This window comes from Gymnodraco acuticeps, unplaced genomic scaffold, assembly GCF_902827175.1.
Source record: "Gymnodraco acuticeps unplaced genomic scaffold, fGymAcu1.1, whole genome shotgun sequence".
Lineage (NCBI taxonomy): Eukaryota > Metazoa > Chordata > Actinopteri > Perciformes > Bathydraconidae > Gymnodraco > Gymnodraco acuticeps.
Genome location: NW_022990805.1, coordinates 371413 through 385348, shown reverse-complemented (window position 1 = coordinate 385348; position 13936 = coordinate 371413). Strand labels below are relative to the sequence as shown.

The 13936-nt window shown below is 40.4% G+C and overlaps 1 protein-coding gene across 3 annotated transcripts in view; it reads right to left on the bottom strand.

Moving 5' to 3' along the window:
- The window catches only part of sorcs3 (sortilin related VPS10 domain containing receptor 3), a 309125-nt gene that overhangs the window by 52135 nt on the left and 243054 nt on the right, over positions 1–13936 (bottom strand). For all 3 annotated transcript variants that reach the window (XM_034232799.1, XM_034232800.1, XM_034232801.1), the window contains exons 8-10: positions 13103–13192; positions 11050–11229; positions 593–739 (exon numbers count right to left, since the gene is read on the bottom strand). In XM_034232799.1, coding sequence (XP_034088690.1) covers positions 593–739; positions 11050–11229; positions 13103–13192 — 417 coding nt within the window. The remainder of the gene's footprint in view (positions 1–592; positions 740–11049; positions 11230–13102; positions 13193–13936) is intronic.

Sequence of the window (13936 nt, the reverse complement as noted above, 5' to 3'; positions counted from 1 at the left end):
GGTTCTTCAGAGAACTTATTTCAAAAGTGTAATTTAAAAATAAATTCTTACTAAACAATAATATAAGGTTTGCCACAGAATGTTGAAGTACTTTACATTTTATTTAGCTCTTGTTGTATTCAAAGCGACTTACAATAAGAGTATGCAGGTTCATTTGCTTCAAATAGTGCTTGTGCATTCGTTTAGTAGTTTCAAATAGGCTAAACTATTTATATGCTATTAGTTTTAACAAAACTGACCTCTTCGATAAATGAATTAAAATATTTAATTTTAAATCAGCTGGTTTATTCTGAATCCCTAACCAACAGAATGGGTCTGGGTTAATAATAATATGACAATATACCATATTTACATACAATAGCTTCTTATTAAATACAATCCCCTGTGCATAACATATTCTTAATGGTCACTACGTACCATAACATTGTCCCAGCACTTGCTCAGACAATTAAAGACATTAAAGACATGGCTGATAGCAAGCAAAGTGCTACCGATAATCCATTAATAAGGGTAATGTAACAATTATTTAAAATTATATAGTCAAATGTTTCTTATATGTCTTTGTAAAAACAATTGAACGTGCATTCCTCACCAGTATGCAGTGAATGTCGTTTCCATCCAGGTCAGTGGCAGGAGCCTGCAGGAGCCTCCAGTCCCGGCCCTTGTTGTAGGTCATGAAGGTCTTCACCTGGTTGTCTTGCCTCTTGTTAGCAATCAACATCCCTTTAATCCCTGCAACCTGACACACACACACACACACACACACACACACACACACACACACACACACACACACACACACACACACACACAACACACCACACAACACACACACACACACAACACACACACACACACACACACACACACACACACACACACACACACACACACACACACACACACACACACACACACACACACACACACACACACACACACACACACACACACACACACACACACACACACACACACACACACACACACACACACAGGTTAAAATATCATCTCTACCCTCTCCGTGCTTTTTTATATTTACTTCTCCCATAACAGTTTAGTCTTCCATTGCAGATGAAAAAGCATACCCAGAGCTCTCATCATGAAAGTGCATTTTGTGTATCAACGCAGCAATCTTCTCAGTACAAGCGCAGTAAAATGCAAATGGTGTGTTTATTCCTTTCTTGCTGACAGTCTGGCAGCAGACTCGGCTGCATTTTTCTTACTCCTCGCTAAGTGCTATCTGTAATTATATCCTTACACGTCTCTGCAATCCAGACAGAACAACAATGACGACCGTTGAGAAGTTGTCTGTTTTAGTTGAATCTTCCCAAACACACTCCACAATCAGGTTTTAGACACATCCCTCAACTTAACCAAAGCAATGGAAATAGTTGTTGCCATAGTAAGGGGCAATGCTGAGTCCCTGAAGGGAGCATGTCTGAATAAGTGGCACTAATAGGCTGCGCATCTGACATTGTCATAAAAACGGCGCTCAGGATACATGCGGATAACGAGGGGTCCTATCGTCCTCACCCAACCCAACCTGTCAATCACTGCAGTAATTATTTACTGCCTCAACCTCCTCCATCACATGTGCACGCACACACCTACACACAAACAAGGAGACCCACGCATCCCCACCAGCATACACTTCTCTCCATCCATCCATCACTCACACCACCCACACTCTACTTTATTGACAACATGGTGAAGGAGGCAGGCATATATCTCTATTCTACAGCACAGATTACTCTGAGGGGTGCAGCACTAAAGGAATTCTCCCACTACTTTTAGAAACTGTTATGTGCCATCGTTGTGTTTTAAAGCAGTTCTGCCATTTGAGTAGGAATACAAAAAGGGGATAAAGCTGAAATGTGATCAGAGACAGGGAACATCCTGCTGGTTTTAATCATCTCTGCCACCATCAGTGATGCATGAGTAATAACCATCACCTTGGAAATAATCTTACATTTGTTAGGGAATAATTTGCTTAGGTATTCAACCTTCGACCAGTTCATCGTTTTCTCTCTTTACTGTCTCCTATCCCATGGCATAGACTACGGCCTTGGGTATTGCTGCTATCTCTCTTAAGGAGGAGCAGCTTGGGCGCATTGTTGTTGCCAGTCTATGACAGAGCACAAGCCGCCATGAGGTCGTTTACTGTTCAGGGACGTAGGTTCCCTGGCTCACATTCTTTCCTATGGACGAGAGCTCTAGTTAGATTCAGGGTCCATAATTGTTTAGTCTCACTGATAAAGAATGTTGATTATTACACTCCGAACTAGTTAAAACCTCGAGCTACAGAAGAGTTCTTCAGAATTGGTTTGGCAACCGCTGTGTCAACTCGTGACGCACCGCCTGTCTTTTCAACTCTCCGGCCGAAACTCTAGATAAACCATCAGTGATTGCCATCAAAGCTCCAGCTCTCCTCGTGCCTCTCTGTGTCCTGTTTCCAATTGCTTCAGAAGTTTCCCCCACAAATTGGCATTTTCATTATTACATTTTTCAGTGTTTTTAAGAAGGGGACAATGGTGGTTACACCTTTTAGAGATGCAATACATTTGCAACCAGTAAGTCATGTTTAGAAAGTAAGGGAAGCACATGGCTTACATAGTTATATGGCGGCCGACAGTTGTTGACGCGCTAAAATGACCACAATGCAAATTGAAAAATGCAAATGTGACAAAATACATGCAAATGAAGACACATCTTCACTTAGAAAGCATTCACCAACTGGACGGCAAACTGTCACTGTTGGCAGACTCCGTTGCTTAATTATAAGCGTTTTGTTAGTATACTTCAAGGGACTAGGTTAGCTACGTTAGCTAGCTAGCTTACAGCAGATCTGCAATAATATCAGAAGGAATCATGTGAGTATATTGTAAATAAGTCAATACAACTTATATTTTAGATACTTTTCAGTGACAGTTGGCCAACTTTATAATACACAAATGTCAACAGGCGCTCAAACATATTGAGGGCAGCACAAGCTCTAAACAAACATTGTGACTGTATAAAGTACTGGACTCTGTCGATTTAGTCCTATTAGCACACAAAAGGGAATTCGGACATAACACAGAATGGGAGTGACTTGAGTCGTCAACATGTACTGCACATGAAAGTGATTTGTTTAGCATTTCAGGCTAATCTACATATCCCTCATATAGCCATATGTGAACAATAAAACTCAACCATTGCAGTTTATTGCATCATATGATCACAACAAATTAATATAATCTGTCTTCAATGCAGCGTTTCCAAATCAAATTCCTGTTATTTTCAATTCAACTGAGCTTTCATTAATTATTTATTTACAATATTTGATTGTATTGTTTGGTTACATCTTTGGACAGCTGTGGAATAAAAAAATGTCATTGTATGTGACAACACTTAAAGAAAATACATGTGCCAGTTTTTTAAATGTTATTATTATGCAATAGCCCTTAAGGTTTACTCCTCGTTCAACCATCCTTTTTAGAGATTTGAAATACATTTGAAATGCCACATCCTTCTCAAAGCAGATTTTATACATGTTTTTATTATTTTCTCTCACTTAAAGAGCACTACTTGTTGTAATGGTCAGTATAAATGCTTTTTTTGGGAATCCTTTTTTTTTTTTAAATGTCAGTGCACTATTTAACAAAGAGTCCAATACCCAAGGTTATTTCATATTTATTCATATAAAGGAAAACGATATACAGATCTAGAACCAGATAATATGTGGGACTTCAGTTAGATGACCCACATCATTAATCCTTAACATGAACTCGTATACTCTTTATATAAGGAATTAAGTTATCCATTTTCAATTAAAGCTGTATTAATGGAATTGTTGCTAATCAGCAAAAGCAGCTAAAAACACATTCAAAACATATTGTTGTAGCATTAGCATTTTACCCATATAACAAACAAAGTATCATTCATTTGGAGTTCAGTTACTGTGCACCTGACACATAATAGTTGAACATTCACTCCCTTTTAAGAGTTTATTTGATCGCAAACAATACCTATAGACAATATCTGGCTCTTTAACTCCTGTCCCGTCTGTTCAGTGTTCAGCTGGTAGGAAACACTGAATTTATCTTTGTTTAACCTAAAGTTGTAGTAGTTAGAAAACATGCTGAAAGCACAATCCAGAGTTATTTTTCTCTCCATTCATTCATTCTGAGTCAAGACCGGCCGTGACACTGTGGATTGGAGGCGGGGTTTATGAGAAACACAGGTGAACATGCTCAGCTACAGGTACTTTTGCTCTGGAGTGTCAGGCCATTTTGGCTTCATTCATCACTGAGCAACCCGGAATAAACGGGGCCCCGCCTCCAATGCTGTATACATGTATCTTTATAGATCCGAGGTTGTTCAACACATTTGGAGCAGATTTTTAATTAGCGGAGCCGTTGGACTTTAAAGTTGGAGGAAACTAGAATCAAGGGTTATCATTTTCTGTAAAAAAAAGGTGACCCCATATTAAATATAGTAATTAAATCCTTTACTTACTCATTATCATGGGGGTCCTATACAGAATTCTATTGAAAGTGTTACTATAAAAACCTAAAGAGCCTTCAAAATGAGTATAGTTGTAGACATGCCCTACTAACCTCCTATTGGGAAGGCCAATTCTAGTAACCTTGATGAAAAAAATATTCAATGCATTTTTAAATCACCGTCTGTGTCGATAATACCCAGGAATTTACTTTTATTGAAACTACATGTATATATTGTATTGTGCTGATGTTGCTTGTTTATTGTGTTTGCTGTTTATTGTAAGGAAAAACTCCATAAAGTCTAAAAGGAAGGAGGAAAAATAGTGAATCCGTCAGGAACAATGGCGGAATCCGGGATAGCGGGGTTGAGCCAAGTCTCAGTGAGAATGAACACGTTACAGTTCTTAATGTCCCGTGGAAAAGCAATCCGACTTCTGAGTTCATCTAGCTTATTTTCAATGGATTGAACATTAGCCAGAAGAATACTCGGAAGAGGGGGTCGGTATTCTCGTTGTATCAGTCTGACCAGCAACCCGGCGCGGGACCCTCACTTGGTCTTCCTCCTGCGTCTCTCAGGTAGGACAGCAGCAGGTAGTCATGGTGAATCTCCATTGTCTGTCGGTGGGTTATTGTCCACGAAGTTTCGGATGTGAAGAAGTTCTTCTCTGCTATATTGTATAGCAGAGTTGGTGCGGTCGGCTTGCATGTTGCGAACCATGTTAAAAGCAAAAAGTAAATAAACACGCACAAAATAAAATAATAAAATACGAAAAAGGGCAAAGCTGGAGAGGAGCCAAAGAACAATGCGGCCATCTTCACCGGCGCATTTTGCATCGTGAGTACCAGCGTTATAGAGATCATACAAGGCTTTTCACTGACAAACAAATCACTTAATTTATTCAATGAATCATTGAGAACTGTTTATAGCAATGCATGAGCAAGAGAAAAACACTTTTTGATACAGTTTACCCAACCCAATCGGAATAATAATTCTCAGAGAGCCACCTGCTAACAAGCCCCCCCCCCCCCCCCCCCCTCCTTTCTGTGTGGGAATAGTGTAATGATTTTAAGGAGGAGGATGCAGCGAGAGAGAGGCCCTCTGGGAAGAATAGACATGAGTACTAAGTGGTAGAACAAAACAACTTTCATATACTTTGCCGTCTCCCCTCTGGTCGGAGCACGTCTTCTCTGGAACATTAGCTCTGTGAAGTGCAGTTTGTCAGGGTCTAACAGCAATAAATGGGATGAGTTCAACAGCATTCTTCTTACCCTGTGTAATGGTGCTTATTTATCAGAGACAGCAGTGTATCATCCATCTCTTGTTTACGTTCTGATCAAGAACGGTGCTTTGACAGCGTGACAAATGTAATTAAAGCGCCTTATCATCTTATGCTGTGTGGTGGTGGAATGCTTTTACCGCTGCATGGTAATATGAGTGGTTCACACGCACACACGTTCAGAGCCACACACACACACCGACATACTGCACAGGGGAGGTAATGGCATTGTTAATTACCACACTGCTGCCACTGCTGCTGGCCAATATCTCACTTCCTTCACTTTCACAGCGTCACCTGCCAGTGTAGGAGTGATAAACTGGGTCCACCAGGCAGTGGAGAAGGAAGGGAAATCTACTTTCCTGCCATGAATACTAATGCAAACACATACAGTAGCTAGCCAGTAAGCTAACAAGGTCATTACAAGTCCACAGGTGCATGGCATTGAGCCCCATTAAGCATGCTCTTTATACCGCATATGTCTGCCGTCAGGAAGATGGACGACAACTGCCTGCAATGCAAACCCATCCATGTAAGATAAGCAACTGTAACACTGTATGTGAAGAAAACAACACAAACAAATCAACTCTAGCTCATCGTCCCCACATCCCTTCACCCCACCCCTCATCCCTTTACCTCTCCATCTACTGACTCCTTCATCCCTCACTCTCCTTATCCTCACCAACACCCCTCTCATTTCTTCACCAAGATCCCTTCACCCCTCCAGCCACTGACCCCTTCATCCCCTTCTCCTTACCAATATCTCTCTCTTCCCTCATTCTTGCATCCCCGCCAACATCTGTTCACCCCTCAACACATCGACCGCTCCATCCCTTGATCCCTTAATCTCTCCCTCCCTTCATCCCTTCAGCCTCTCTACCTGTCTCCACTGATCCAGACCCGGCGCCAGAACGAATCTAAAGGGAGGGCATGTGATGTTCATGGGAGGGCACACAAAACCGTCACGTGCTGCGGGCATGCGGCACAATATATATATCAAACAGCAAGGCCAACAGCATTGCATAAAGACGCACACTTATCGCGAATACATACACAAATAAAGGGCAACATAGCAACCACTTTTGAAACATTGTGTGCGTGGCAGCACAAACACTGGTAAATCACGAGCAAGGCACACTGGTTACGGATGGCAGCTTCCTCATCGTTGCACTCGGAGAGAAATAGTAGAGACGGAGACGATGAACTGTTTAGCCCGCCTTGGGCATGGTTTATTTTCCTATGCACTGCAGGTGCATCCTTTCGCTCAGCCGAGCTAACTTAGAACATTATTTTGGCCAACTCTGCATCTTTGTGCTTTGTGAATCGAGTCACCTCTGAGAGGGAGTTGGTTGACAGCTAAAAAAGCTATAATATCAACGACAGCTGACACGTTATAACGGCTCTGTGCCAGCTGATCTGCACCAAAGTACTCATTTCCTTATGTGTTTCCTCGCGTATCTCTCTCTCTCTCCACAAACTCTCACATGAAATGTGTTCTTTTGATGCGGCATGCCTTAGCAGTCCTTTATCAGTCTGTAATGCGTGTTTCCAGTCGCAAAAACCTTTGACAGTAAAAGCCGCATCAGATGAAGACGTATTTACTTTAAACTGTCTACAGGGGAAACAAAAGGCTGCGTCTGCTTTTAACGAATATTCAAGCCATGGTCTGTTGTTGTACCATGCAGTGGCTAAAGTGCGCTTCTTTCCTGAAAACAATCTCCCTGGATAACGATCCAGTTTCACCTGGTTGGGTTTATTAACCCCAAGATCATCTGGGGCTGTTGGTCTTTGAGTGGTTGCTGGCCCAATAGTACCTGTTGATGTGCTGCGAGGTAGCGTCTGTAGTGGAGGCACCGGCACGGAGGAGGAGGAGGAGGAGGAGGAGGAGGAGGAGGAGGAGGAGGAGGAGGAGGAGGAGGAGGAGGAGGAGGAGGAGGAGGAGGAGGAGGAGGAGGAGAGGAGGAGGAGGAGGATGAGGAGGAGGATGAGGATGGCGGGTGTGGTACAGGGTGTGGTAACGCAGGTGGTGATGGTAGGGGCACAAGGAGCTGTGCCTCGGAGGACAGCATTGATGGCGACTGCCTTGATGAGTCAAGGCTTGGGCTCGCTAACTCAGTCCCGGGGTTTGCCGAGGTCAAGCTTGTGACATTAAGGCGTGCTGCTGCAACGGCAGGTGCAGGGTCGCCAGCAGCACCATCAGCTGCAGTTCTTTCATCGCTATTTCGTTTTAATAAATCCTTAGACCTTTTAAGCCAATTTCTGATGTCCATTTTGTAATTCAAACAGAAATGGGAGTCTACAGAATGCACAATAAACAAATCCAGAATAGGCGGCAGAGTGTGACGCTGTGATTGGTCTAAATGTGGACGAATCACAAATCACAACAGACACATGGATTTATTTGACGTAGCCTGCGATTTTTAGTTACTATCTGACATCACATACATCGTAGCATAAAAGTTCACAGTTTATTTATAATTTAAAAAATAAATAAATAAAAAATGTTTTAAATGTTATAAATAATTAAAAAAACGTGTTTATTGGGGGAGGGCAGGAATGTCAGCTTGTGCATGTATGCAGTGGCGTTTCTATATGTACAAAAGTGGTGGGGCACAAAAAACTTAGATGTCTATATATAAGCTTCTGCAGTGTGGTTCATGGCTGGTGAGGCACTGGCACTGACTATTCAGGTTTACAAATATTATATTTTGACCTAAATCAAAATATAATATTATTTTCAAAAGCCTCTTTAGTCTGATGCTTAAATGAATTTTAAAACAGACAGAAGGATACCCAAACATTTTAATTTTATCATTTAAATATTGAATTGTTCTCTCTTAGTAAAATCCCATTTTCAATACAATTGCAGTCTTACCTTGACTTGAAGATTAAGTCCATTTGCCTATCCCTCTGGACAAAAATTTCTATAACTTTTTTGTAAAAGTCCTCCTTATGTTCTTGTAGTTTCAAAAGTCTAAATCTAAATGATGGATTTATGATTCGAAAATTATAAAAGTAGGGTAGACTTGTGGATATTATCTGGCTGAACAAAACGTACATTTATCTAACAGCTACGTTTCCCACAGATCTTATTTTGAGATAGTTTCTAAAATCCTATGCAGAAATCTCATTGCTTTTTTGTGGAGGGAAGCCATGCGCAGCTTACTTCCTGGTTTTAGGACGTGTCTCTCTCCTCCTCTTCACCTGCTCTTCACCATGCTCTTCACACACCACACTTTTCGCGGCACACGTACTTACAGCCAATCAGCTCTGAATGATGTGAGATGACGTATGGTGGGGATGGCAGCACTATGCCCCTATGGTCATTATTTTTTGCCACACACATTAAATAGGACAATACTCTGAGCATGCGCAGTGTAGTTTTTATAGTCACCGTTCACTTAGACAGTGAGAGGGAGGGGCATGGTCGGGTTTTGTCCCACATGGCTCTAAGCAGCTCAATAGGCACACACTGTAGACACTAATTAGAAGAACACAGACTAAAACAGCAATGTACAGACGAATCAGATGATTGAACATGATCTTAAAATATATTTTATATGTATTTTAATTTATTTTTTGCATTTTGTTGTAATCATTATTTTAATACTTTCTGCTGACACTAGGTGGGGCTGTACATACATTTCTGTATGTTATTGTATTGATATGATCGTGTTATAATCTTCTATATTTCTGTAAATACAAATAAGGATTTCAGCAATTTGTATTTAAAAACAAACTAAAAAAGGTATTGAAAATGTCTTGCTCATGTAATGAAATGCTCATTGTTGCATTTTAGCCAGCATTACATCTCATATATGAACATTTATTCTTAATTTATATTAAAAAAATAATATAAAAAAATAATATATAAATACATACATATCTGTATTATATATGTATATACATGTATTACCAAATCGAAAAGCATGAAAGAAAATGTGATTTTATTTCACGTTACTTGCAAAAGCAGAAGTGTGAAGGTTCTATTACTAATGAAAGCCCAGTATGCCTAACTCATAAACTCATGAATATTTTTGCTGTGTCTAACAGAGCCAGTAGATGCCAGGATATGCTTACTTATATAATCCTAGCTTTGGTCAGACTTTTTATAGACTCTGCAAAATAAACACATTTCAAATTCCACGGTCACAGTTTGTAGCAGGCCCTTTGGTTAATTGTAAATCCTGGTGACATCGTATGGTGGTTGTTCTATCAGACTTCACAACGCTGCTTAAAGACACCTTAAGGCACATGTGTCAAACTCAAGGCCCGGGGGCCAAATCAGGCCCTTGGTGGATTTAATTTCGGCCCGCAGGATAATTTCTAATTATAATCAGATCTGGCCCGCAGGCACACCTTCACTCCATCCTGAGGATTTCCTCAGCTCAGAGCCTGAGCCCAAACATTGATGAACTTGCACCCAAGATGAGACGCCAAGTATCTGAACTAGCATCACAGAGCAGCACACTGACTTTCAATGGTTGTTTCCTTCTGCACTTTTTCTCTCCCGACAACAGGGCATGTTTGGTTTGTTCTTTGAGGGGAATAGTGTTTTGGAAGCTGTTGTTGGCCTGTGGAAAAATGTACTCATAAGAAATGAAGCTGCAGATAGAGCCATAAGAAATGAATGCAACTGATTGTTTAACCGTTAATGTTGTTTTTATTGGCAATCATTTTAGCTTTGTTAGTTCCAGGTTTAATATGTGCAATAAGTTCATTTCAATAAGTTCTGCAATAAACATTGAACCAGTCCGGCCCTCCACTAGTACCCATATTTTGGCCCACTGTGTATTTGAGTTTGACACCCCTGCCTTAAGGCAACTGATAGGGACATGACAAATTGGATGAGTTGTTTAAAATAACTGTTCTGATTGATATAATATACAAAACCTGTGTTCAATTATTTGGTTATAATTTTAAACACATATGGGCCTTTAAAATGTGAGGTAGTAATTTACTGCAGGAGAACTCAGCAGCAGCGTAGGGATTGTTGGGCCACTGGTATTGATTGAGAACCCTATCGATGCACCATTACTGTTGGAGACTGTGTGGTCATATTGTGCAATGGTGCATACAAAGCTGAATGTATTGCACATTAACCACATGGTCATAAAACCCCATTTTGCTCCACTGTTTACGTGTTGCCCCATGCAGAAGCCTGTACTTTATGGCAGTTCTTGAGAAGTATCGAGAACGTAATAATCCCTTTAACTTCCCATCGGCAATCATTGAAAGACTTCACTTTTCCCCTTAAAGGATAAAGAGTTTCAAAAGGTGCCTACCTCGTACAGATCCAGCATCTGGTTCCCACCGATGCCCCTAGTGGTCTTGACATTTTCCAAGGCCAAGGTGAAGTAGATCCCTCTGGTGTCGGACAAGTAGAGGTTATAGGTGTCGTTCTGGTTCCACTCCTGCACGGCCGCAAATACCTGCTTCTCATCACTGCTGACAATGTGTAAATCCTATCAGGCAGCAGGAGAGATTAAGAGGAGTTATGACTGGAAGCGGAGAGGTGACGGATTAGAACATGCTGACCCTGGGGGACTGGTCATGAGATCAATGTTGTGATGTGAATATAAAGAGTGGAAATACTGTACTGTAAAGCTCCCAGAGGCTCACTGTGAGTGTGATACCGTGACCTACAGTAAGTATGACTTTAAAAGCACAGTATGCCAGCTTTAAAGGGAAAAGGACCCTAACAAAGTGGTCATATGTGTTGTTTAACAATCTTTAAAAAAAAGATATTATGTATTTAAGGACCATGTATACAAATACATTAATTTCAGAAAAGAGAAGAGAGGAATTATGCCAATTATGGTCTAATAGCTCATTTCCATCTGCAGTCCTTATGTAGGTACACAACAATCAACAAACACTAACAATATTGCATAATCTCTATCACACAAGCAATTATAAAACATGATTTAAGTACAGGTCAATACAATAATACATAGTACAGTTAAAATATAATATTACAATATTTAAAATTGGAAGACTCAGATTACAGTGTAATTAATGTTGGCATGACTGGTTGCTTAATATAAAAAAATGTGCACCACAAGAGAATGAGTTAAAGTCAGTACAGGTTTTAAGTTCAACTGGAAGAATATTTCAGTGTTTGATGGCCGTAAATGAAAATGCAGATTGTGCAAAGGCAGTGCGCCTCAGAGGGACGGATCTGCATTTAGTGCAGATCTTGAGTTTCTGCAACTCTGCTATCTATCTATCTCACGGCGAGGCTGAAGAAAACTCCTCAATGGTGGTGTTGTAGCATTGTAAATGATCCTGAATACCAATCGAACTCTTGAAAGCAGAACAAGACCATCAAAACTTAAAAGTTTGTATTTGGACAGTATATTGCAATGATGGTGTTTTCATTACTTTCTATCCATACATTCTAAATACATGTCACTGCTGTGACGCCATCTAGAGCAGGGGTGGGGAACCTTTTTCCTCTCAAGGGCCATTTCAATTTTTACAACATCCTCCGAGGGCCGTACAAATGATTGACCTCAACCTCTGCTAAAAAATACTAAAATCACAGCCCATTCTTTTTAGTCCTTTCATGCTGAGCAAAGAAAAAGCAACCTCTTAATCCAGATATCTTTCTGTTTTATTTTCAAAGTGTTTATGTTATGCTTTGGAGAGAGCGTGTGAAAGGCATAAGGACCAAAATGCAGACACTCCCTATGACTCGTGCATGCATGCAGATTGAATGTTTTAATGTTGAAGTTAAAAGCATCAATCTGGTACACTTTGACAGCAAAAGTAAGATCTATTGAATCATCTCTCAACACCCATATGAAACAGAACTGTAAACACATTTCCTTTATGGATATTTTACAAATCACTCCCCTATTAAATTGTATTGTTGTTTATTAATAACAACTTTTGTTTACTGTCATATAGTATTTTATACCTGTTTTTCATTTATTCTCTTTTTATAACTATAATGATTATATAAAGGTGTGCCTTTGCCTCACGGAGCTGATGTGTACGGCTCCTTACGGGTACTGCAATTTTTGAAGTGCTGGAGCGGCGTTTCGGCAGCACTACACCACGTGATGACACGTTACGCTCGTGTTGTGTTCAAGGAACCTGTCGTTGGCCAGGAAAAACAGCTAGTCACGTGTTTAATTATATTGCGGTCTAGATTTCTTTAATTTTTTTTTTCTTCGTGTGTTTATAAATGATCTCGAGGGCCGTATCAAATGGTCTCGCGGACTGCATACGGCCCGGAGGTTCCCCACCCCTGATCTAAATCAATGACTTTCAGGAATAGGAATACTGAGGTTACTGAATCAAAAAACAAGTGAGGTTAATGCTGCAACTTACCTTAGGCAGGGAGTATTTGGGGAGTTTGATTTGTATAAAAAGGTCTCTCTTGTAGGACACATAATATGTGGCTCGTCCTGATGTAGGAACCTGTAACACATAAAGTAATATGTATTTCATATTGAATAAAACATGCAGGTGTTATGCACGTTGCTTCTCTTTTATCAGTGTTGAACAAACACCTTTTACTCATGTGTCACAGAATCATTGAGACCATGTCATATTTTTCTGCAAATAATTAAAGTGGTGGGTCAAAGCATACATTCATCACCTTGTCACTTTGTCCAGCTGTGTTTCCAAGACGCTGCTTGGAAACACAGCTGTTTTAAAATGGTATAGGCATTAACAGCAATTTCCCAGTTTGCATCCAAATGACACTTCATATTATTGATGTCAATGCGCTTTGGTGGTTTCCAAGTGACATTTGGTAAACATCTCGTAGGTAGATCAACAGTCGCATTAATGTTTGTCGAGAGAACGTTTTAAGTTGCCAAACCAAGAGATGTTTTCCTTAGTGGTAGCCACTTTGCAAACACTCCTTTTATCAAGGTCTCATGTGTTTCCTCGTCATCATATTTTCTCCAATCAAATGACGTGTTGTATCAAAGTGTACATCCATCTCCCACTCTCTTATGGTTAGGGTTCTTATGGCTGGTTTTCAAGACACTGCTAGATTGAACGTTTTTTTTTGTGTTTTAACTTCTATGGGCTTTCATAGCGACCTCACGGCTTACATTCAGAGGACGCTACCCTCTCTAGGTGTCAAGGTGCTTGGTGGTTTCAAAGTGGACTTTGGTAAATATCTGGGTGGTGAATCAATAGTCTCATTATTTG